Here is a 26,471-nt window from a genome sequence, read left to right on the forward strand (position 1 = left end):
TTATCTTTCTTTCTCTCTTTTCATTCTCTCTGTCTCTTTTCCTATTTTCATTCTCTGAATCCTTGGGTGTATCTTTTTGAGTATCTGTATAACCTTTTTTTTTCTGTCTTTATCTATGTCTTTGCCTTATATGTTGGTATGTACCTTTACGTGTGCTTTCTTTCTGTGCCTGTCCTTCTTCGACCATCTTTCTGTACCTCTTCCTTTTCCATGTCTCATTCATCTCCTGTCCTTCTCTATTTCTTCTATTTCTCTTATTCTTTATCTTTTATTGTGTTTCTTGTACTTATTGTGTCTGTATGTCTATGTATTTCTTTTCTGAGTGTATTTGTGTCTCTGTTTTTTTAATCTCTCTTAGAATATGACTTGGAACCCTGTGAAGAGCCCGAGGTACCAGCATACAGTATCCGGAAGGGTTTGCAGTTTGGAGTTGGCGATGTCTTGACTTTTTCCTGCTTCCCAGGGTACCGGCTTGAGGGTGTAGCCCGAATCACATGCCTTGGGGGCAGACGTCGGGTGTGGAGTTCGGCTCTGCCAAGGTGTGTTGGTAGGTGGTCATGTGCTTTCATTTTGCTTGGCTAATATTTTCTAATAAGGACAGGCAAGACAACCCTTGATCTGTTAACATTCCTTCTTTTTCTCATTGCCCCCGCCACCTCCCCAGACATCCCAATGTATCCATACATATAAATATGTTCTAACCAGTGTGATCACTCACTATAAGCAGAATCCCTCACTGAGCAGAGACTTTCAGAGGAAGAGGAAAATATATTCTTGCCCTCAGGGAGCCTGTGGTGTGAAGAAATAGGAGAGAGGTTGACTTCAGATCTAGGTCAATACTAGACTAGGAAGAGGGGCAAAGTACCTAGAGATTGGAGGTCCAAGGCAACTCTTACACTGGTCTTCAAGCCTAGAAGAGCAATGATGAACACTGTACCTATGAAAACAGAAAAAGAGGGTATAAACTTTTAGTTGCCATGTCAGAAATCTGAGTTACAGAAGAGAGAAAGCCTAATGATCTTGGGAAGTATTAAACATTTGATGGTCCTTAACTAAGGACATAAGCCTTACTGGGTAGTATTGAAAAATCATTGTTTTGGATGTGGTAAAGATTCAAGCCTCTTTTGAATGATCCTTTTTTTTTTTAAATTTATTGTTATCTTCTCTTTTTGCATCAATTTTATTTTTTTAATATGTTCTTTCTCTTTCCCTTACTCAACAAGCCATACAGTATAATAAGGCATAAAAATGAAATAGGAAAAAAATATCAATTTAACCAAAACAACTAGAATATATATGTATTTATATATGTATATATGTATATATATGTATATGTATATATGTATATATGTATATATGTATATATCTTATCATGTATGATAGTATATACAATATTTCACATCTTTGGTTCCTCACCTCTGAAAATAGGCACATTTATTTTTGACTCTTCACCAGGGCCAAGATTAATCATTTTAATTTCACAACTTTCACTTTTATTCTTTTCATTTACATTGTTGTAGTTATGGTATGTATTGTTGTCCTAATGCCGCTTACTTTACTCTTCATCAATTCATGTAAGACTTTCCATGGTTCTCTGAATTCATTATATTTGTAATTTCTTACAATGTAGTAATATCCCTTTAGATTCACATCCAACAATTTGTTTGGCCCTGTTAAAGGAGCTCCTGCAGTCCCTTTCAGCCCTGGGGTCAGAGTCCATTCTTATTCCTGTTCTTCTAAATGCTATGAGTAGATCTAAGAGTAGCCTGGAAATCCTTCATGTTTATGGTCTATGAAGTTGGCGGAAGTTCTTTCTTGTCTGGGCGATGCTCTGGTCTAAACTTGACATCAGAAGACTCAGGTTCAGATCCTTTCTTTCCTATTTACTACCTGCATTACTCTGAACAAGTCATTTAGCCTTCCTTGGTCCTTGTTTCCTCATCAGTAATGACTGGTTTGAACTAAATAGCCTCAGAAATCCTTTCCAGCTCTAAACCTGTGATCCACTGATCCATATCATTGGGGCTTTGCTTGAAAGAACTGGCACAGATCCATTTCAGATGATTTAAAGTTGGAAAGGCCCTCGAGATCATGGAATACAGCTCCCTTATTTTGTGAATTGAGGCAAATCCTTTCCTTTCCCAAGAATGAAGGTAAAGAATACTTTAAGATTGGGATAACGCTATAGGACCAGAAGATGAAAGTGATAATGAAGTTCATGTTTTTATATTGGTTTAATTCACCTCAATTAGATATAGTTTAACTTAGTCCAACAAATTATTATTAGGTGCCTACTTTGTACAACATGAGGATTTAATGTTAAAATGATGAAGCCTCTGGAATTTATAATCAAAGCAGTGTTTCTTTCACAATAGCCCCATGAACTAAGTTGTATAAGTATTATTGCCCCCATTTTACAGATGAGAAAACTGAAGTGAAAAGCAGTGCACACTTCAATAAGTTTTGGAGTCAAGATTTGAATGCACATCTGATTCCCAGGGCTATGTTCTTCCATCATGATATGCTATTGTCTATCAGTGAACCAGCAGTTTCTAGGGCAATCCCTTGCCAACTCTGAAATGGATCTTTTAATTTTCCTTGAGAGAACAGATTCCTTCTCTAGAGTCAGCCAGTACAGGCCATGGGGCCAAGTGTCCAGGAATTATACCTTCATTACTTCTCCTGAGTAAAAGTTCCACAGGACAAGCTTTCCTCTTCTCCCCATTTTAGTTTGTATTGACAAACTAAGAAGGAATAAGTCTTGGCCTCTTCCCTCCTATGCCTAGCAGGATAAATCCAAACCAAACCCAGTATATAGTGGATACTTAATAAAGGTTTGTTGGTAATGATTTATGATAAAAATCCTTCATCTCATTCTCAGGTCTATGATTCCCTGATAGAGGTCTTTCCTAAATTTTCATTTCTCTAAGGAGGTAGGAGAATTTGGGAGTTAGAGTTGGCAAGCAGGAAGCTCATTAGAGCAATTGAAAAGTTTGTTGTATACATTATATACATTATCTCACAATTTTCATAACCTTTCCATGAGGTATGTTGGGTCATAGATATGGAAAGGACCTTAGAGGTCATCTGGTCTAACCTCCTCACTTTGTGAATAAGGAAACTAAGGCCACAGGTGAATGTCATGGTCATAGTTACACAGGTAACAAGTAACAGCAGAGGAATTCAAATTTAGTTTTTTGACTCCAAATCCAATGGTCTTTCCATTGTACTGCATTGCATCCCCATTTGAAGTCTTATGATGATTTAGTTAGTAATCAGTTAATAAATATTAGGCACGTGTTATAAGGCAGGCATTAAACAATTATTTGTTTCTAAGAGTTTCTATTCTGTTAGAGGGAGACAACATTCATATAGATTTAGAACTAGAAGAGACATAAGAGGCCACTGATTTGAACTCCCTTATTTTAGCAATGAGGACATTAAAATCTAGAGAGTTTAAGTGATTTGCCAAAGGTTAGTTAGGTAGTGTCAGGAGGACAGATATGGTCAGGATTAGTACAGAATTCAGCTTCTCTGACTCAAAATGCATTGATTTTTCCACTGTAACAAACGGATTCTCTCTCTAAAGTTTATACAGTATAAATACAAGGTAATTTGTCAAGATGTGGCAGAGAAGGCACTAGCAGCTGGGAGAATCAGCAAGGAGTCTATGTGGAATGTTGCTTTTGAGCTTTGAAGGAAGCTAAGAGTACTAAACAGTGGGAATGAGAAGGGAGTGCATACAAGGCATGGAGAACAACCTGTACCAAGTGATGGAGATAGGAGGGAAAGTTTCATGTGTGGGGAATAACAAAAAGGTCAAATTGACTGAATTTAAGAATGCTTGAAGGGGAGTCACATGTTTGATTCTTTGAAGACCCCCCCTTATATAATATGCAATAAACATATAGAACTAGTCATAGAGTTCCCATTTCTTTAGCTCCCCTGGAAGGACGACTCCTGAACTCTCAGAATTTTAGGGATACCATGGAAACATCCCATTTTTATACACAATATTGACATCTGCACTCAAGGTTGTACTTGAAGAGTAGCCTGTGTTCATTTCCATGTCTATCCAGTGCATTTTTCTCTTTGGTTGGCACTGAGGGACTTTTTGGTGGCGAGTGGCACATCATCATTTTACTTGACATGACAGGACATACATGTTCTTTCCTCTATTAGGCCCTTGAGGAATATAATGATTGTCTCATCTTTTGATCCCTGGCACTCAGAACAGGACTTTTTATATAGTATGTTCTTTGAATTAGTATTAATATTAACCCTTGCAAGATTAGCTGTCCTTAATGATGGTTAAGGAGTATTTCTAGAAGTGCTTGTTAAAATGCATTTGTAATGCAAACTCTCAGAATTGAAAGGAATCTCTTAGATTCTTCAGCCCAGACCTCTGATTCTATAGATGAGACAAACTCAAAAAGACAAAGTGTCTATTTAGGTAAGATGTTACCCTAGTTGAGAGAAAAAAGCATTAATCATGGGTTAGCCCAGAATAGCTAGTTATGATTTCCTTATAATTTTTCCTGAAATGATCTACTTTAAACTTCAAGAATCCCACACTTTCAATTTGCTGTTCATAATGTAGTCAGTAAAACTGTGCTCCCCATTTACATTATTTCATGATTTTATAGACTTTACTTTCAACCTTTCTAAATTGAAAAGGCTATGTATGCTGTCATATGGTCTCCCCTTCTTCATCTTGGTCATTCATTATACTGTGAAAATCTATAAACCAATTTGTAGAATAGCCATTTACTAATTCAAAAAGTTGAATTCCATAAAACAAAGTTATGGGGGGGGATTTGAGAGCATAATGGAGACAGACTAACCAATTATGTACAAACATATTTGGTATTGTGATACTTTGAATTCTATATTTCCCTGTCAAAGTAGGGAATTACTTATCTATGATTACTATGTCTGTTTCTAGCTGAATGTGGGTCATCTGTCACTGGAACTCAAGGTATCCTGTTGTCCCCCAACTTTCCTGTGAACTACAATAACAACCATGAGTGTATCTACTCCATTCAGACTCAGCCAGGAAAAGGGATTCAACTTAAAGCTAAGACATTTGACCTCTATGAAGGAGACATTCTCAAGGTAAGCCTTAGAGTATATATTTGAATTCATTAAGCTTTTAGTTGTCTATGTTCTTTGTGAACTGTCAACAGTCTTTTCTTTTCTCCCCTCTTGTCTTAATAGAATAACTCCTTGATGGCAAGGCTACCCTTAATACTTTTCTTCTCTACTTAAATCCTGACAGAGTGTTTGGCATGTCATAAATGGGTATTGAATTGAGTAGAATTTAGCTTAGAAAAGAAGAGGGGGGAGGTGAGAATTTTATGTTGTATGTTTGGCTATGCAGTCATGCACATAAAATAGCATTCGTGGCTATCTTAACATCCTCCAAGAGCAGGGGTTTTTAACTCTTCTTGTATCGTGGACCCCTCATCCTATGGACTTGTCAGAATCATATTTTTCAATGCATAAAGTAAAATACATAGGATGACAAAAGAAATCAGTTATATTGAAATGCATTTATCAAAATATTCCTTTAAAAAATGAATGATTTCCAGATTAGGGAGCCTTGCAATAGGAGAACAAAGGTATCTGTCTGCTATCCTAGATATTCAACCTAAACTGAATATACATAAATTTGTCACCATAACCTTTCTGTTCTGGACAATCAGAAGAGAAACTTATTTGGGTGATTGTGGTTGTGTATGCTTCAGTGAAAATGTGTAACAGGCATGGGGTGGGGCTAGTCCCTTTCCTGATATGAATTCTCCATGGCACAGATAGGGGATGGCTCAGAGCAGTCACTTCTAGTATGAGTAAATTATTGAAAGCTCTTCCTGGGTATTCAGTGAAGTGCTTTCAGTCAGCTGTGATATAGGCTAATGACTTTAGAACTGTAAGGTACTCAAGAGATCATCTAATCAAACCTTTTATTTTAAAGATAAGGAAAAAGACCCAGGCCTGGAGTGACAGGTACAAGGCTCTACCAATAAGAATTCCAATCCAAGTTTGAAGTGGATGGTTTGCTTGGCTTCTAGCTGGCTATTAATTGGAATGTGTGTGGGGAAAATGATGAGCAGAAGTCCTGCAAGTGTATCACACACAAAAAGATGGCTTTTTTGTCAGAGTGCCACCATGATTCTCCCTTAGCATTCTCTTTTCTTCTTGGTTATGGGGAAGTCTGGCAGCTTATGCAGTCTTTATATCACTTTGCAGGACTGCAGTTCAATTCAACAAAACTATCAGGCATCTGGTGGATGCAGAGCACTGGGCTATGTGTGTGGGAAAAACAGTTCAGCTAAGACAAAGTCCCCATGCGCATGGAGCTAATCACTTAGTAGGAGAATAAAACAAATTTAGAAAAGTATAATACATGATATTCTATAATGTAAATTCATTTAGCGAGGAAAGGGCCTTTTGTGGTCCTCAGGCTAAGGTTATTGATGGAGTTCAGGTAAAGTTTTATGGAAGAGGTAGTTCTGAACCTCAGTTCTTAGGTCTTCTGATTTACAACATTTGTGGTACTACTGCCTCACAAAGGAGAATCTCCTATACCTCATATTTGCACATGATCCTCCACTTATCTGACTCTGGAAGCTTCCCGTGTAGTTTAAGAATTTCAGCAGAAAGAGCTAACTTTGAATAAGATATGTCGAGATTGGATAGGTAGCTTATTTGAATTTCAACTCCTAGCTTATTTGAATTTACCAGTCACTGTCATCAATCTTCTTACCTAGAAAAATGGCCCTGAACATTGTTCATATTAAATGGGGGGAGGAGGGCACTCCATGGCAATGAGAATGCCCCAGACATACTTGCCACCATTCTAGTTCTAGCCTTCTTTCTTTACTTTTTATTGGAACTGTTTGTAATAGTCACCTACTTGGTGTTCTTGATTTCTTAGTCTAGCTCCTCTCTAATCCATCCTTTACACATATTTCCTGAATAATATTCTGAAGGTCCAGGTGTCAAACTTGTCAACCATGTCAACTCTTTGAAAAACCTTCAGTGGCTCTTGATTCCCCCTGAGATTAAATATTAACTCTTGCATTTTGACCTTTAAGGCTCCTCAAAGTCTTTTGTCATTTTCTTTCTATCTCTCTATTAAGAGGTTAAATGTTTGGTTTCATCTTTTGCACTAGATCCAAGATTATTCATTGTAGTTAATCTAGTTCAAACAAAATTTAGTATACATTTCATCTATATTATTGCTTCATTGTTTATATTCTTCATAATATAATATTGCTATATTATATTATGCTTTCTTCACTCTGCATTGTTTCATTAAGGGTTACCTATTTTGAATTCTCCATGTTTTTATTATGGCCTATTCAAATAGGTACAAGATATCTTTTGTTTGCTATTACTCTGTGACAGGTAGTGTGGCTAGGGATACCTTATAACATTCATCGGCAAATTTGATAAAATGTGTCATCATTGCCTTCATTGATAAAGATGTTAAATACAAGGACAAGAACAGATTCTTGGAATATTCTACAAGGTACTCCCTCCAAATGGACACTGAAGCATCAATGACTATTTGCAGTTTTTTTGGGGGTGGTATATAGTCTTTTAGATACTTCTGAATTCACCTAACTTTAGTTATCTAGCTCATGTATCTCCATTTTGTCCACAATTATACCATGACAGACTTAAGCTTTTCTGAAATTGGATTAAGTATTATCTACAACTCTGCATAACAATTCATTGGGATGCTGGAGAAAAAATAGACTTTTTATTTATATTCTTTTTTATCTAAAAAAAGAGAATATTAAGTTATTAATGTTTTATACTTAATGAATTTGGCACCCTTATTTGGTCCATATATCAAATGACATTAAAGTATACATTGTGGGGAAAAGTGGAAATTCTCCAAAATGAGGGAGTTGATACTGGCAACTTCACTTGTTTATTCACTTTTAGTGTATTGTACCAAAATCGAGTTTGTGTTATCTAATTTTAACTAAACCAATCATTAAAAAATAGACAATTAACATAAAAAACTTACTTCAAGGAGATTGTGGATTAAAGCTAAAACTTATACTTCTACTCCTCGTATGAATGCTTTGTCAACCACATTTCACAGTAAAAAACTGGTAACCTAATCAGATCTGACAATTCAGCCAAAAATTTTGAAATTATCAAGATTATTTGGTTATTATTATTATTGTCCAAAGCTCTTTTATGATGCCATAAAGGCTAAAGACCCAGGATGAATGTTCTAATGCCAGATGAGTAGATGTAGGGATGTACACCAAATCTCTGAAAGATGCTCACTATCATGATGAACTTTGCCCTGAAAATATTCAAAGGAATTCCTTTACAAAGTTTACTCTCTGAATGAAGAGAAACATTATCCATTGTTAACACAAAAGAGAAATATGTCATTTAAATTAGGTAGAATGGTTCTAACATTGACGATGTTATTTTACCAGAGTTCCATTGACTCTATTTCACTGGTGACTTCTTCAGCTCTCTTGGATTCAGTTATCATCTCTATGCTGATGATTCTCAGTTCTAACTAACTATTCAGTGCTAATTTTCTTTTCTAACTTCCATTCTTCTCAAACTGCATGTACTCTAGTGCAGACCTTCAAAACCTCACGCCAGGATTATTGTAGTAGACTCCTGGTGGGTCTTCCCTTTCTCCTTTCCCTTTCCCCTACTGCACTCTGAAGCCCATAGATTGGACAACACTAGGGCCCTTCCTGAGTACCACTTAAGAGCTTTTTTCTGTACCCTCCTGGCTTGAGTGATTATCAATGGTAACTGTTGCTGTTTCCCTCCTTGCCTCATTAAAGGGGCCACTCCCTGATTATTTAACAGACCTATTCACTGAATGGGTATTACCTTACCCTAAGTGAGGAACTGAATACATCTTGGCCTAAAGGGGCCAAGATCTCCCATTCCATCTTGGGTCATCTCCAGTCATCCTGATGAATACCTGATCACTGGACTCAGATGGCTCTGGAGGAGAAGTGAGGCTGGTGACCTTGCATAGCTCTCCTTCACTCAAAACAAAATCAAGTGCAAGTCATGTCATCATTTCTCTGATGGCAATGAAGGATGAACATAACAACAATCCTGTATATAGCTTGATTTATATGTATTGGTTTTCAAGTTGTCTCCCTCATTAGGCTCCTTGAGGACAGGGACTATTTTGCTCCTTTTTATTTCTCTAGTGCTTAGCACAGTACCTGGAACACAGTAGTGGGTATGTAATTAATATTGATTGACTGACGGATCTTAAATTCATCATGTTCAAACTTGAACTCATTATCTTTCTTCTCAATTCCTTGCCTCTTCTAATTTCCCTCTTGTTGTTATATAAAGGCACCTCCAATCTTCCGTTCACCCAGGTTTACAACCTCATTGTCATTGTTGACTCATTATTCCTACCATCCATATACAATCTGTTGCTAAATTCTGTTGATTTCTTCATAGCATCTTTCATAAAAAACCCTTTCTCTACTCTGGCACCTTGATACAAGCCCTCATCACCTCACACCTAGATTACCCTAATAAAATATAAAAACCTTCTGGTTAAAATGTCTGCCTCAAGTCTTTCTTCACTCCAGTCCATCCTCCATTTAGTGTCAGACTGCTCTTAATGCTCAAGTCTGACCTGCCCCATCTTTCCTCTTTCCCCTCCCCCCTATTCAATCAATTCCAGGACCTTCCTGTCATCCTCATGATCAAATAGAATACCCTCTGGTATGCAAAGCCTTTCATCAGCAGGCCTCTTCTACTTTGCCCGTAGTACAGAAGCTACTCTTCTACTTATTCCTTCTTTCCTACCCTCCACCTCACCCTGAAGTGTACTCTGAGATTCAGTGAAACTGGTCTCTCATTGCTGTTCCTTCCACAAGACTCTCCACCTTCTGACTCCATGTATTTTTTACTGGCTGTACTGTACCTCATGCCAGGAATTTTTCCCTCCTTCCTTCAAGTTTTAGATAAAAGTCCACTTTCTGAAAGACTCTTTTCATAGTCCCTATTAGTGATAGTTCCTTTCTTCTGCTGATTATTTCTGCTTTATCCTCCATACATATTTTCTTTCTACATAGTTGCTTGTATGTTGTCTTCTCTCATTAGACTGTGAATTCTTGAGAATGTGTATAATCTACATACGCCATGGCATAGCTAGCCTCAGAACCAGGAAGACCTGGATTTAAGTCCTACCTTTCACTCAACATGCTGGTTATAGAACCCTGTGCAAATCTCCAAGACTAAAAGATACAGAGGATATGTTAACCTACTTCTGTAAAGCAAATTTCTTCATTTGGGAGATTTCTGTAGCTATGAAATCCAACATCCAATTCCTTTTCTTGTCATTATATCACAATATTATATCCTCAAGTAGAATATAAGTTCTTTGAATGCAGAAAATGTCTCATTTTTTAATTTAATAAATCTTTGTGGATCAATTGATTGATTGATATTTGGCATGACTTTGTTCCTAATGAAGCAGTCTTATTTCTTTATGATCATCTCTTCACTTTTTGGATGTTCGCAAACTATCCTCTTTATCATTCTAGAATTTTGCCAGGAATTAAAGCCAAGTCCACTGACCTATAGTAATTAATTTTTTTAATGTCTTGTATTTGTTATGCTACATTTTTTATGAAATATCTGTTCTCTTAAATTTTCCATGGTTAACAGTAAAAAACAGTTAAGTAAAACTAACTGTCATAACAATTATCTGACATGTCATATTACATTCCCATGGTATCTGTATCTTTCTTTAGTGTGTTTTGTCATCTGTTTTCTGGGCCAGGATTGGTAATACATTTAATGTGAATGCAGTTGCCTTTTCATATTCTTTTAAAATTTATATGATCATAATCATTGCCTAGATTACTCTCTTGGCACTAGATCCCTTCCAACTCAAATTCTATGATTTATGATTTGGTTGGACAAGCATATCTGTGCATATGAAAGATTTGTTTGGAAAAGATAGAATAGAGGGAGTGAAAGAAGAAAGCACGCATGTATATACAGGCCCATATACACATACTCACACACAGATCTCTCTAAATATTAGCTATATTTAGCAAATACTCAGGACTAAAATACATATTGTGAGTCTTTGGCACAAATATAGAAGCAGTCTGCTCTCTCTCAAAAATTTTCTCTTTCTCTCTCCCTACTCTCCCCCTGTCTGTCCCCCCCGCACCATTTCTATCTTTTTGCATCTGTCTGTCTCCATATCTTTTGTTCTCTGTGTCTCTGTGTCTCTGTGTCTGTCTCTGTTGATATGTCTCTCTCAGAGTCTGTCTCTCTCCCCCACCACCTGTTATCCCACCCTCATGAGCTGCGTTTTAAAGACATACAATAAAATGGAATGTGATTTTCTGATTATCATGCTCTATAACATAAAGTCAGCAGTAGAACCATATTTTCAACCTTGACAGGGTAGTAGTCAATGTATCTTGTGGTCCTTCCAGTGTTAGAATTTTGCTTGGATTTGGAAGAAATTCTAGGATTGATAGTCATGCTATTGTCTTCCTCCTCAGAATTCTTCCAAAATTGAGATGGGATCCAAAAGATACCATCTTCCAAAGTAAGGTCTACAATCTGAACAGCAACAAAAAAGAACACTAGTCAAAGCTTTAAAACCGTGCATACTATTACAATTGGGTCTTCTCATGTTTCTATTTAGATGCAACTGTATCATTTATTATAGCCACAGGTCTACACCTACTCATAGTTTGGCACTAGTTCCTACTTTGGTAGGAATTTCTACTTAAACATCCCCAACTTATATTCAAGCTTTACGTCTTCTTGTTGCTATATTGCTGTAACTTATGTGACTTTTATCTGTCTGAACTCCTGACACTCTGTAAGTATTTAAGAAATATTTTTTCATTTGTTGATTCATTGTTTACCATTATTTTGTTTCTCATCATTAAAACTTGTTCCTCTTCCCCATCCCCTGCTCCTCCCCCCCATTTCAGGTACTTTCTTTTAAAAATATTTTTTAAAAATATGTACTTTATTTATTTTAAGATTCATTAAAAAACAAGTTCTGGGGGGCAGAGCCCAGATGGCAGAGTAGAAAGACATATATACTCTAGCCCTTCCCCCACAGCCAGCAAAAGACCTGTAAAAAATGACTCTCAACAAATTCTAGAGCAGCAGAAGTCACAGAACAACAGAGCGAAAGAGGTTTCCAGCCAAAGGGAACCTAGAAGGCTGACAGGAAAGGTCTATCTCATAGGATGCCAAGAGGAGTGGAGCCCAGTCCTTTTTGTCCTGCATTGGGAGGAACAAGACCTGAACAGACCTCTGGGAGAGAGTTCTCAGAAGGGAGGGTCCCAGATACCTCAACCCACAAGCCACAAAGAAAGCTTCAAAGGTCAGTGTGGGAGGGCTTTCCCAACTGGCCGAGAAGGGAACGGGGTTCATCCAACAATAGCCCCAAGGCAGTGGCAGCAACAGCAGCAGCAGACTGTAGGCAGCTACAGTGGCTGGGAAGCAACCTGGATCCATTGTCCAAAGCAGCTCAGCTTAAAGACTCTGAAAGTAGGGAGCAGCTGATCTAAACCTCAGCCCTGAGTGATGGCCCCACCCCCACCTGAAGCCCCAGGAAAATCCAGCAGCTGAGTCAAATCTCAGCCTTGAACGTAGCACTGTGGAGAGGAGGGACAATAGGACCATCCTCTTGACAAAGGATTCAAAAGTCAAGTAACTGACTGGGAAAATGCCCAAAAAAGAGAAAAAAATAAAACCATAGAAGGTTACTGTCTTGGTGAACAGGTTACTTCTCCCATCCTTTTGGATGAGGAAGAACAAGGCATACAGTCACAGGAAGTCAAGGCCCCTGCCTCCAGGGCCTCCAGAGTGAACTTAAACTGAGCTCAGGCAATAGAAGAGCTTGAAAAGCGAGTTAGCAGCTTTCTAAAGGAGAACCAAAAAAATGCTGAGGAAAATAACACCTTTAAAAGAGGCTAACTCAATTGGAGAAAGAGGTCCAAAAAGCCAATGAGGAGAAGGAGGCTTTAAAAAGCACAATTAGCCAAGTGGAGGAGAAAGTTCAAAAGCTCACTGAACAAAATAATTTGTTGAAAGAGAGCATTGAGTTCAGGGAAGCTAATGACTATGACATAAATCAAGAAGTTAAAAAACAAAACCAAAAGTTTGAAAAAATAGAAGATAAGGTGAAACACCTCATTGGAAAAACAACTGACCTGGAAAATAGATCCAGGAGAGACAATTTAAAAATTATGGGACTACTTGAAAGCCATGATCAAAAAAAGAGCCTAGATATTATCTTCCATGAAATTATCAAGGAAAACTGTACTGATATTCTAGAACCAGAGGGCAAAACACATATTGAAAGAATTCACCAATCACCTCCTGAAAAAGACTTGAAAAGAGAAACTCCTAGGAATATTATGGCCAAATTTCAGAGTTCCCAGGTCAAGGAGAAAATACTACAAGCAGCTAGAAAGAAACAATTTAAGTATTGTGGAAATACAATCAGGATAACACAGGATCTGACAGCTTCAACATTGAGGAATCAAAGGGCTTGGAACAGGATATTCCAGAAGTCAAATGAGCTAGGATTAAAACCAAGAATCACTTATCCAGCAAAACTGAGTATAATACTTCAAAGGAATAAATGGTCATTCAATGATATAGAGGACTTTCAAGCATTCATGATGAAAAGACCAGAACTGAAGAGAAAATTTGACTTTCAAACACAAGAATCAAGAGAAGTATGAAAAGATAAACAGGAAAGAGAAATCATAAAAGACTTTCTAAAGCTGAACTGTTTACATTCCTACCTGGAAAGAAAATATTTGTAACTCTTGAGACGTTTGTCAGTATTTGAGTAGGTGGGGGGATTGTGTATACACACACACACACACACACACACACATACATATACATATATACATATATATGTATATATATATGTATGTGTGTATATATATATATACATATATATATATATATATATATATATATATATATATAGAGAGAGAGAGAGAGAGAGAGAGAGAGAGAGTACAGGTTGTGGTGAATCAGAAGAGATGATATTCACCAAAATAAATAAATAAATAAAAATTAAAGGGTGAAGGAGGAAAATACTGAGAGGAAAAAGGGAGAAATGGAATGGAGCAGACTATAACTCACAAAAGACATAAGAAAAATCTTGTTCAATGGAGGGGAAAAGGGAGAAGGGGAGAGGGGAAAAGTGAAGCTACTCTCTCCACATATGGCTGAAGGAGGGAATAACATGCTCACTAAATTTGGTATGAAAACCTATGTTACACTACAGGAAAGTAGGGGAGGAGGTGACAAGTTGGGTAAGGGGAATGATAGAAGGGAGGGCAAATGGGAGAAGGAAGTAACTAGAAATAAACACTTTTGGGAAGGGACAAGGGAATTATAAAAACAAGGGGGAATAGAGTAGGATAGAGGGCTATATAGTTAGTATTACACAACATGATTATTATGGAAGTCTTTGGAAAATGACACATATTTAGTGGGTATCAAATTGCTTGCCTTCTCAGTGGGGATGGGTAGGGAAGGGAGGGAGGGAGAGAAGTTGGAATTTAAAGTATTAGAAAGAAATGTTGAGAATGTTGGAATTCAAAGTATTACAAACGAATGCTGAGAATTATTATTGCATATAACCAGGAAATAAAAACATAGGTATAGAAATTTGTCTTGGCCTACAAGAAAAGAGAGAAGATGGGGATAAGGGAAGGATGGGGTGTGATAGAAGGGAGGGTACGTTGAGGGAAGGGGTAATCAGAATGCAGTGTATTAGGGGGTGGGGGAAAGGGAGAAAAATGAGATGGGGAGAAAAATTGGACGTGTTACAAAGTGATGTAAAAGCAATTAGTATTAAAACAATTGACTGAATTAATTACTAAGACTAAAACAGAGACATCTTTAGTTTGGGGAAAAGAATTTTAGTCTAAGTTTCCTAGAGGCAGGTAACCTCGAGTTAAATTTGGCATTGATGGAAAAGTTAAAGTTTTAATGGTAAATTTGATTTTATGATTGTTATTTAATCAAGAACTAGAACATGTATAGAAAGGCATGTAAGGCACGTAAGACTTGCCTCAAAAGATGTTCCTTGGCCAATGTGAAATTATAGTCTTATCTGAAACCTGATTATTGGAACTTGCTATTTTAAGATTCTATGGGACTATTAACTGACTGTTCTTCTGAGTCTGACTCCAGGTATGGATGGCAAGAAAGGCAGTCTGAGCCTCCAAACCATGATGCCAGTAAGTCTGTGAGATGATGGTATGAACTGCAAAAGGTGATCTCTTGGGAAGGGTGGGAGAGAGGCTGTTCAGCTTGGGCTGAGGTAGGATTCTCCTGGTTTAATTTCCCCACAGACACCTGGCAGACTTTAAGCCTGACTGAATGCAAGTTGACAATCTAATCCTGCCTGGAATTGATATGAAGTTGGGGAGATATTGTATCCCTGCAATGTCCCTACTCTTAGTGGCAATTTCCTATAGTCAAAAGGTTTGTAAGCTTAATACCAGATCCATTAAATTATAGATTCTTGGTAGGGGAACATCCAAGGTTTAGTCTTAAATTAAGCTGTTAGGCTTAGGACTTTAGACCAACAACAATAAGTTAGATTGCTTTAATTCTTAGCAATAGTGTGGAGACAATCAGATCAAGGGCTTGTGAAGTTAGCATATATAGTTATTATTTCTGTCTCAGTTGGTTAATGTTAAAAAAAATTCATTTGTGGTCTATGTTGTAATTGCTTTAAGAGAAGTATCGCCTGACCAAAAGTTGGAATTGTTTTATGTGATATGAACTGTGTTAAAAATGAAAAATAAAAAAAAATTAAAAAGTTCCCATTTCTTTTGCTCCCTCTAGCCCTTACCCCACCCACTGAGAAGGTAAACAATATAAAATCAATTATATGTGTGAAGTTATGCAAAATATATTTCCACATTAGCCATGTTGGGGAGAAAACCAAGAAATATAAAGAAAGTGAAAAAAGTATGTTTCAATCTGTACTCAGAGTTCATCAGTTGTCTCTCTGGAGGTCAATAGCATTTTTCATGAGGGGTCCTTTGAAATTGTCTTGATGGTTGTATTTGATCAGAGTGGCTAAGTCTTTCATAGTTGATCATCGTTACAATGTTGCTGTTACTGTTTATAATGTTCTTTTGGTTCTGCTCACTTCACTTTGTGTCAGTTCATTTAAAGTTTCACAGGTTTTTCTGAAACTATCCCTCTCCTCATTTCTTATAGAAATAATATTCCATCATAATATTATACCAGAACTTGTTCAGCCATTCCTCAGTTGTTGGGTGTCCCTTCAGTTTCTAATTCTTTGCTACCACAAAAAGTGATGGTACAAATATTTTTGTACATATAGGTCCTTTCCTTTTTAAATCTTTTTTTCTTATGTCTTTGTGATGCAGACCTAGAAGTGGTATTGCTGGGTCCAAGGGCATACATAGTTTTATAACTCTTTTGGTGTAGTTCCAAATTATTCCTCAAGTTGGTTGTAGTTCACAAGGCTACCAGTAGTCCATTAGTCTTACTATTTTTCCACATCCCCTCCAGCATTTGTCATTTTGTGGAATAGCTATTATTTTAAATTTGTCTCAGTTCCCTATATATTTCAGAAATCAGATCTTTATCAAACTTGTAGTTATATATATTCCCCTAGTTTCCTTCTACTTTTGACCACATTGGTTTTGTTTTTGCAAAAAAATCCTTAATTTCATATAATCAAAATAATCCATTTTACTTTCTGTGACCCTCTCTATCTCTTGTTTGGTTATAAACTCTTCTCTTATCCATAGATCTTTCAGGTATCTTTTTGCTGCTCTAAATTTTGCCTGCCTGAAAAGGAACATTATATAGTGTTAGTTAGACAAGTCATTTAATTTTCCCGGGTCTCAGTTTCCTCATCTACATAAAGAGATTTGTTGTTTAGTAGTTTGGAGTCATGTCTGACTCTTTGTGAGCCCTTTTGGAGTTTTCTTGGCAAAGATACTGGAGTTTTTGCCATTTCCTTCTCCAGTTCATTTTACAGATAAGGAAAGTGAGGCAAACAGGTGTAAGTGATTTTCCCAGGGTCGTACATTAAGAGTCTGAGTCTGATTCCAAACCTGGCACTCCATCCACTTTATTTCACTCTGTTATTTTTTATCATCTCCAATCAATATCACCCAGTTTTCATTAGTCTCAAATTTCAGGCTTCATTGTTACTGCTTTTAAGCAAACTCATATTAACATGAATTCTATAATTCTAATGCAATAGTTTGGTCTTGTCTTTCCTGTGCCCAGGTGTACGATGGTAGCAATAACTCTGCTCGGTTGCTGGGTGTGTTCAGTCGCTCAGAAATGTTGGGGGTCAGTTTAAACAGCACATCCAGCAGCCTGTGGCTTGATTTTATTACTGACTCTGAGAACACCAGCAAGGGATTTGAACTTCAATTTTCCAGTAAGTCTTTTTTGTATTTGGGAGGGTATTGAAGTCATAATGTTCTTGCCTCTTTGGCAAATGTGAAGAAAATATAGTTTTATCTCTGATTTCATGGATTTGATTTTCAAAGTCTGGTACTTGAAGAACTGGTTATTTCCTTTTGGAAACTAGCCCTTTAATTCAGGTAAGCTGCCAACATGTGGAAGATGGTCCCTGGTCTCTAATCATAATACAAACCCTCTTACCATAGGTGTAGTTAATTGAGTAAGATATTGTATTATGATTTTATATTATTTTTTCTTTTTAAAATGTTTAAAAGAAATTTAATTGAAATGCTTTGTATAACATGAAATCACAATGTCTATAAAAATAATATACAGTTGGGGGAAGATTTTAAAAAATAGTAACACCTAGAAAATAACTACCTTTCCTCCTATTCTTTTAATTATTCTATTAATCTATAATGGGTTTTAAAAATTTCTTTGTTTATGGATTGACAAAGGAAATACTTAAATCTCTCTCAGATATTTTGGTTGTCTGACAGCTCTCAGGATTTTACAAAATTTCTTTAATACTTGGAATTGAAGTTTCACAGTAGCATTTTTTAAATGTAGCTTTAATAACCCAAGTGAGGGATATTGCCAGGCCTAGAGGCCTGAGGGCTACCCGAGTCTTACCTTACCTCTATCGGAGGTCTTCGGCTGGCCAAACTGTATGCTCGTATGAGAGAAAGGACATTCCAGAGTCGAACAAGGGTTGAGCTTTATTCAGGGTTCTGGTTACAAGTGCAGGGGCAATTCTTCCTTAGGAGGGAGAGAGAATGATCTCCCAAGGAGGCAAAGATCTTACAATAAGAGATTGGAAGTAGAAGTGTAAGTGGGGAGAGAGGGGGAGGGGAGAGCGGAGAGAGGAAAAGCGGAGCCTTCTGTCCTCTCACGTGGCCCCTCCGCCCAAGAGAGCTTTCAGGCTTTCCTGACTCCAATTAAAACTCTCCAGCCGCATAGTTTGCATCTGAATACCGTGCCTGTTAGGTAACAATGGGTGTGCCCAGATCCGGGACAATCTCGAGGGCGGGGAGAGCTCTCTCCCATCACGTTTCTCACGGGAAGAGGCAGAAATACACGAGATAGCTCGGTTCACCTCGATTCCCAGTCGTTTCCTGGGGGGCCTCGTGAGAACTCTAAGATTTAGAAGTTCCCACCTTTACCCGCCCGAGACTGTCCACATGGAATTGAGCTTCCAACCCCAGCAGGATATTTTCCTTATGACACATGCCAGCCCTATGGAAAATACTTTTCTATATTTTCCCCTTTTTTTAGACAGAAAGGTCAGGTTGTACTGTATTTTCCAAAATGCCTTTCTCTAATCAAAAGAGGCTTTTATAGCTCCTTTACTAAAATGTTCCAAGCCTCCCATTCTTAGAGAGTTGGTATCCTGTAATTGGATTTGAAGTCAGAGAACCCATGTTCAGTCTGACTCTTGCCACTTAATACCTGCTTGACAAATTACTTCACCCCTTTTGACATCAGTTTCCTCGTTTGTAAAATGAGACTAGCTTAGGATATTCTTAGCTTTTTGGGGGTCCATAGACCTCCCCGGCAGTCTGGTGAAGCCTATGTACCCCTCAGAATATTTTTTTAATTTCAGGAAACAAAAGATATAGGATTACAAAGAAAAACAATTATTCTTAATTATTTATCAAAATATTTTAAAAGATTTTGTATATCCTAGGTTAAGAACCCCTGGAAAAGAAATCTCCCATTTCTTCCAACTTGAAGTCTATGATCCTTTGATCCTTAATTGCCTAGATATATGTATTAAGCTATAATTACATAACAATCACTTTATTGTTAATTTATTAAGTGTCTGCTATGTGCTAGGGCTAGGTTCTGTAAATTTACAAATAAAGATTAAAACAGTCCCTACTCACAATGATCTTATGTTCTAATGGGGGGAAACAAATATACACACAATACATGTATATGTACATTTATACATATATACACATACATATGTATGTAATATGTATAAACATAACAAACACGTATATGTGTTTTGTATATATATACACGGACATACACAAAGTAGTTAAATATAAGATGATTGGGGTATCAGGAAAAGTTTCATTCATGAGATGATGCCTGAGGTGCATCTTAAAGGATGATAGTGACTATGCAGTGGAGGTAAGGAGAGAGGGTATTCCAGGCTTGGGGAGACAATCAATGGAAAGGCATGAAGCTGGGAGGTGGAGTTTCCTGATAAGAACAAAGAGAAAGCAAGTTCAACTTGATTGCACAATGTGGGAAGGAGAAAATTTTAATGATGATGTATAGATAGCATGAGGTCAAATTGTGGAGGGCTCTCAGAGTTAAATAGAGGAATTTATATTATATTTCAGAGGCTAAAAGAAGCCACTGGAGTTGGCTTTATAGAGGAGTCAAATGGTCAAATCAGAACTTATTTTGGCAGCAGCATCTGGAATAGATTGGAGTGGTGAGAGACGTTGAAAGGGCACCAATTGTGGAATTGTTGCAATAATCTAGGGGATGAGATCCTGAATTAAGGTGGTAGTTGTGTGAGTGGATAAAAGGATTTGCATGTGAGAAGTTGTGAAGGCTGAAATGACAAGATTTGGCAAATGATTGGATATGTTAAGTGAGGGAAAATGAGGACTCAAGGTTAGTGCTATGATTAGAAACTCAAGATACTGGAAGAATGTCTATGACAGGGAAGTTCGGAAGACAAAAGGATATTGGGCAAAGCTAATAAGATAAGTTTTAGACCTGTTGAGTTTAACATATTCCGAAGACATTCATTTTGAAATGCCTAGTCAGCAACTGGTGATCTGGGATGGAAGTTTAGGGGAGAGATTGGTGTTGATATACAGATGACACTATTTATAAGAGATGCTAGTTAAATCCATGGGAATCGATGAGGTTATGTACATGCATTCATACATACATACATATCTATAATTGATCCTTTTATTTCTGGCTCTAAAAGGCTTCTCTACCAGAGCATAGAATTAGCATACATTTACCTGCACTGTCCAGTTTTAACAGAATGATTCTGTTTTAGATAAAACTTATTTTAAGTACATATAATCAGGATTTTTTTGGACAGACCTTTTGATTTTATTAGTATAAGGAACTCTTGGTTAGGAAATTCTGTCAAGGTAGATTGGCATTTGCTTTACAATTTATAAACTTAGAGATTTATCTGGGGCACCAAGAGTATAAGTGATTTGTTCACAGAAAAATAACAAGGATAATATGCCAGAGGCAGACTTGAACCAAATTCTTATTAATTCTGAGGTCAGCTCTTTATACAATACAGAGGCTGCTTTCTAAGCCAAATAGAATGTGCTTTTAAAGTAGCATTTGAAATAGATTTTTTCCCCATATTCCATCCTACCAAAAATGGTCGGTCACTTACATGGACTTCTTGAAGATCCACTAATGAAAGAGCATTTTGGGTGAATACGAAATTAATGGAATACCCAGCCCTTTCCTTGAAAAACTCAAAGGTCCACTGGGCAGACTAGTCACTTACACATTAATTCTTTGAAGACATATATAACTTAGTATAATGCATAAAGTACATTATTGTTGAATAGATGCAGAGTAGAGAAGCAATCAGAACTTGATAGCATTAATTAGGGAAGGTTTCCTGAAAGAGATGGGTTTTGAAATTACTTAGAGATGTAGTTTGCCATAGTTGAGGAACTGAGAAGTCATTTCGCATATGGATAAGCACATGTGCAAAGACACAAAGATGAGAGACAATTAGTTGCTTTTAAAGTCCGAGGAGCTTGTTACTTTTCTCCCTGCTCTGCTTGAAGTTATCAGTGGTTTCCTCTTGTCTGTCCTAATTATTACTTCGAAGGGTGGGTGAGGGATTTCTTTGAGGGTTTCTGAATATGAATCACATTTTTCTGATTGTATCTTTTTACCAGGTTTTGAACTCATCAAATGTGAGGATCCTGGAATCCCCCAATTTGGCTACAAAGTGCATGATGGGGGCCACTTTGCAGGAAGCTCAGTGTCCTTCAGCTGTGACCCTGGGTACACTCTGCGAGGCAGCCCAGTTTTGATGTGCCTGACTGGAGAACGCAGGTCTTGGGATAGACCTCTGCCCATCTGCATTGGTAGGATTGCTATGCTTCTCATGATGCCTTCCTCAGATCTTTAGTGAGGCCTCCTTCTTGCCTTCATTACCTTTTCTTCTGTTACAATAATAAACTTGCTGTCTGATGTCACTGTCAAAATTTGATACAAGGCTTCTCGGTCTGGGGATGCTAGTTTGATAATAATTATGTACTGCATCTTTATGGCACTTTATATTTTACAGATCACTCTCACATTCATATTTTTATGTCTACTACACCAGTGAGAGGTGTTCAGAGCAGGTTTTCTTATCCCCAGTGGACAGATAGGGAAAATGAAGCCTTGATAACCAAAATCACAGATGGTTGGTGGCAGATTTGGGATGTATTTCAGTCTCCTGACCTTCCGTTTTATGAAGGTCCCCACCCACATATTCCTCCTAATGCCTCTTTTATATGTTATTTCAGCAAATATACTAATAAAGAAGTGATACTGTCAATTGAAAAAGGACCAATTGGAAGTCTCAGGATATTTGGTTTCTAGTATGAGTTTCACCATTAATTCTCTAAAGTCATCAGTTTAAGAGACTTGATGTAGAAGTCCTGGAGAGGAAGAGATGTGGGGGGAGAGAGAGGAGGGGAGGAAAAAGGGGTAAAGAAAAGGGGGAGATGGTTGGAGCCCCTCCTGAAAAAGTGGTATGGGCAGGCGTTCATCTGAGTTTGGGGCCTCAAGGCAGAGGTTTCTCTAAGGCAGTCAGAGTATGCCTTCATTTTTGGTTACTACACTTAGGAAGCACACTGATAAACTGGAATGCTTCCAAACGAGCACCAGCCTGGTGAAATGACTGGAAATCATGCCATTTCAGTACTGGTGGAAGAAACCAGTGATGTTTAGCCTACAGAAGAGAGGACTTAAGGGGGACATCATATCTGCCTTTCAGTGTTGAAAGGACTGTCATGTGAAAGAGTGGTTAGCCTGGTTCTGCTTGACCTTGGGTGACAAAAGTAGGAGCAAAAGGTAGAAATCACTCAGAGCTAGATATTGACTTCATGTAAGAAAAAAACTTCATGATAATTTGAATTGTTCAAAAGTAAAATGGCATTCCTCTATACATAATAGTTTTCCCATCCAGAGGTGCCTTCTGGCACAAGTGACATGGAACAGTGGATACAGCATTGGACCTGGAGCTTGAAAGATTTGAGTCTAAATCCTCCCCTAGACACTTACTCGACTGTATGATCTCGGTCAAGTCACCTAAATTCTCTGAACCTTATTTTCCTCATCTGTACAATGGGAGTAACATTATACCCGCTTCCCAGTATTGTTGTGAAGAGCAAATGAATTAATGAGATAAAGTGCTTTGCAAAACAAAGTGTTATATTAAAGTCAGCTACTTCACTTATTATTTAGTAGGTATTTTCATTATTTGTTGTGTCCTTGTTGTTTTAGTTAATTTAGTTTAGCTTTGAATTTAGTTTAATTTAGACTTGTGTTCTAACTCCAATTGTGTGAATTTGACCTGTTTCCTCTGTAATAGGAGTAGTCATGTTGGGTGTTCTAAGGTCTCTTTCATCTTTAACATGCCATAGTTTCTTGACTCTTGTCTCCTCCAGCATTATCTACCTTTTTCCACCTGTTCTTGTCCTCATCCATGCTTCTGTCTTCCTATTTCTCTTAAGTCTATTGTCCCTTATAGCTTATCTTCCTGACAGCACAGCTTTTACCTTCTACTTTGTAATCCAGTTCTAATCCAATAGGACCTTAGAGTCCAGGGTCAACATAAGGGGTGATTTTTCATGCATCCAACTCTGCTTTCTGAATTGAGTTTAAAAATCTTATTTTCTTGAGTTTATGACATGTTTTTGGTGATTTGTGACAAGACATTAAAAGGGCTGCACATTTCTTCTCCATTAACTGCCCCCTTAGCAGGCATAACTATCAAAGGAGAATGTCAGCATGCTAGATCACTGCTGTTTCTTTAGCCCCAGTATACCTTGGGATTATTAACTTCACCTTGTTCTACTGGAGGATCTCAGAAAAAGGTGTAGCTTAGGCTTTGAAACTGAGTAAGAGCTACTCTATATCAGGTTTCTCCTTTGCTCCTTATCCTGTTGATATTTCTTTCAGCTGAGTGTGGAGGTACTATCAAAGGAGAGGTGTCTGGACAAGTGCTCTCACCTGGGTATCCAGCTCCCTATGACCACAATCTCAACTGTGTTTGGACTATTGAAGCTGATGCTGGGTGCACCATAGGGTAAGTGGAAAGGGCTCATTGAAGCAGGTAGTGGCCTGGTTTCAAGGGATATTACTACATGATAACTGTTTTATTTCATTAGTTGGATAACAAGATTCCTATTCAGCCTCAGGGAAAAGGACCAGAACTTCATGTGCTAACCAGGATTTTTATATTTTGTAATCATCGTAGTTACAACAAGGCATTCTAGCATCTCCAAATGACATTGGGGTATCCTGCCTAAATCTAGTAACTATCACCTCTCTCTTTCAGTCTCCTCAGAACAGTGATGGGTTTAAGCAAAAGGTGTTTTGTTTTTTTTCTGTTTTTTTAGCATTTTAGGAAATTGAATGGGAGAAATCTATTCAAATTTTTAAAGATCATCAGGAGAGAGAGAGCCTTAAATGTCACATCCTGTTTATTTACTGATCTCACTAGTTGCTAGACTTTCTCCTGAGTCTGAGCTAGGTCTTGAGATCTTTTTTGTTAACCACTTACTGAGACACCTTATGGCTAAGGTGCATAAATGTGGCATGTGTTCTTGGTAATGTAGCCCCTTAACAACTGAGCTTCTTCTTTACAGCAGCCTCTGCATGCTTTTATGTATCAATGCCAGGAAGTGTCATATAGTGACCATGGGTACCAGTAATTAACATGACATCTATCAAAGGCCTTCATGTTGATATAGTTTCCTTCTATTGGGGTAACATTATAGGATATGTGAATAATGCATTAATTGATTTATACTACGCAATTATGTCCCCATGCAATCTCTATCTAGAATAACAGAATAGTTATTACTTTTTACTATGGTTTCGAAGCTAAGGCACTCATCCCTCAAGAATCTAGTATTATCAGATAATGTTTAGTCTCACTAAGGGTGATGTCTTTGTTCTCAAAGTAGATAAAGGATAATTTAGAGTTCTACCCAAATGGGTGGAGATCATTCACAAAGAAATCTTAGATAAGCCCAAACAAAAACAAAATCCCAATAAGTAGGCTAAAATAAAAAGTCCATTCATTACCCAAAGTCATTAGCCCAGACACTTGATATGGAGGTTACCAGGCCAGATGAAACAGATGCTTTGGTGTGATATGTAAAAGGCTAAATAAAATGCTGTTGAAACTCAACAAGTTTACATTGAAGGCACTGTCATACTGGGCTTTCTCAAGGCTTTAGGGTATATGCTGGCCTTTATCTCCACCTTGGGGGTGGGGAGCATAGAAGCTGCTTAGACCTGTTTAAAGGTTCTCATATGAGTAGTCAGATAAAGAAAAATGTCTAAATAAAGTCATTTCAGAGTCCCACAGTCTCCAGAATTGTGAGTTGCCCTGGCTACCTATATTCCTGAACATGCACCTCGCCTCCACAGTACTTTCAGCTTGTACCCACTCTTACCTGTGGACACTATGTGCATTGTGGGAAAGCGTACCCTTGGTTAGTAAGCAGAATTCTGTGTAATTGTTATTCCTGCTTTACCTTTTGAGTATATGACTTTGTTCTGACTTCATTTAATCAACTGCTTAATTTGTTAATGGGAAGCACAAAGATGAGAGTGGAAGATACGAAAAGTTTTATTTTTTAAAATGAGTACAAAATTTACATGTAAGTAATAGCACTTCTCCTTCTCCCTTGTTTGGATTTATGTAATTCCTATTAGCAGAGCAAAGCAGTCTTCACAGATGAAACAAATTCCCTGCATCAATACAACTTTTGAAATGACTTTTAAAAACCAAACTAACAATGAGAGGCTTTCATATTGTAGAACCAGAACTTTGGGAATTATCTGCCTCCAGTAGAGTTAAACTGCTCATCACTTTAGCTATTCCTGTTCCTATTCACTATTAAATCCTGCATCCAGGGCACTGAATAAATAGATGAATGAATGAGCAAAAGAATCAATATGTAAATGAAGAAATCCATACCAATATCATCTCTTTTTTGGACAGTTATCATGTCACACCATTTAACAAAACAACAAAAACCAGTCCATTTGGAAGCATTTTTAGTGGACAGTGGAGGGCCCAGATTTGTCATTCTCCTGTTTGATGATACACATCACTGAACAGGGAAGCTCCACAGAGCCTCTGATCCAAACAGAGTACTTGGGCTTAGGTGGGGAAATGATCTTGATTTTCACTGTGCTTGGGGGTGGGATTGTAATCTCTTTTTCCATTCTGTTGGCAATTTGTGAGTACATGGGTAGTACCATTAAACAGTATGGTATTACCATTCAGATCTAACAGACGTTAACATTATACTTCATGACTGAGTTGAATGTAGTTTCATAGATACCCCAGGATTTTGTAACTAAGAAGAGAGCTTCTGGTTACCTGAATCCTTTCTTGCCACTGGTGATAATCTGACCATCTGGATACTCATAGCTTTCAGAAAAAAAAAGAGCTAGGTGCAGCAGTGACCATCTTCTTCTCAAAGTCTAGGGCATCACAAGATTGCTTCTGCTTGATGTCATACACAGTTTTCCCTCATCGGTAGTAAAATTGAAATTTCTCTGTCACTGTCTCCATGAGTTAGTCTGTCAGGTCACTGCCAGCTACATACAGATGGAGCATGGCATGAAGAAGAGCATAGCCATCATAGATGGTCCCAGTGTGGATCAGACCATCATAATACCAGCAGTATGACCAGAAACTTAGAGAGCTAGCATAG

At 37.6% G+C, this 26,471-nt stretch overlaps 1 protein-coding gene and 1 long non-coding RNA gene across 3 annotated transcripts in view; one reads left to right on the forward strand and one right to left on the reverse strand.

The window, feature by feature from the left end:
• CSMD2 (CUB and Sushi multiple domains 2) overlaps positions 1-26,471 on the forward strand; it is a 1,007,626-nt gene that overhangs the window by 722,668 nt on the left and 258,487 nt on the right. For both annotated transcript variants that reach the window (XM_072610105.1, XM_072610106.1), the window contains 5 exons: positions 359-547; positions 4,946-5,115; positions 17,323-17,479; positions 21,417-21,608; positions 23,695-23,821. In XM_072610105.1, coding sequence (XP_072466206.1) covers positions 359-547; positions 4,946-5,115; positions 17,323-17,479; positions 21,417-21,608; positions 23,695-23,821 — 835 coding nt within the window. The remainder of the gene's footprint in view (positions 1-358; positions 548-4,945; positions 5,116-17,322; positions 17,480-21,416; positions 21,609-23,694; positions 23,822-26,471) is intronic.
• Positions 499-18,471, reverse strand: LOC140504775 (uncharacterized). The gene is made up of 4 exons (XR_011967240.1): positions 18,144-18,471; positions 866-937; positions 719-789; positions 499-588 (listed from the first exon to the last, which is right to left on the reverse strand). It is a non-coding gene; the product is annotated as an uncharacterized lncRNA (long non-coding RNA).

This window comes from Notamacropus eugenii, chromosome 5 (assembly GCF_028372415.1).
Source record: "Notamacropus eugenii isolate mMacEug1 chromosome 5, mMacEug1.pri_v2, whole genome shotgun sequence".
NCBI lineage: Eukaryota > Metazoa > Chordata > Mammalia > Diprotodontia > Macropodidae > Notamacropus > Notamacropus eugenii.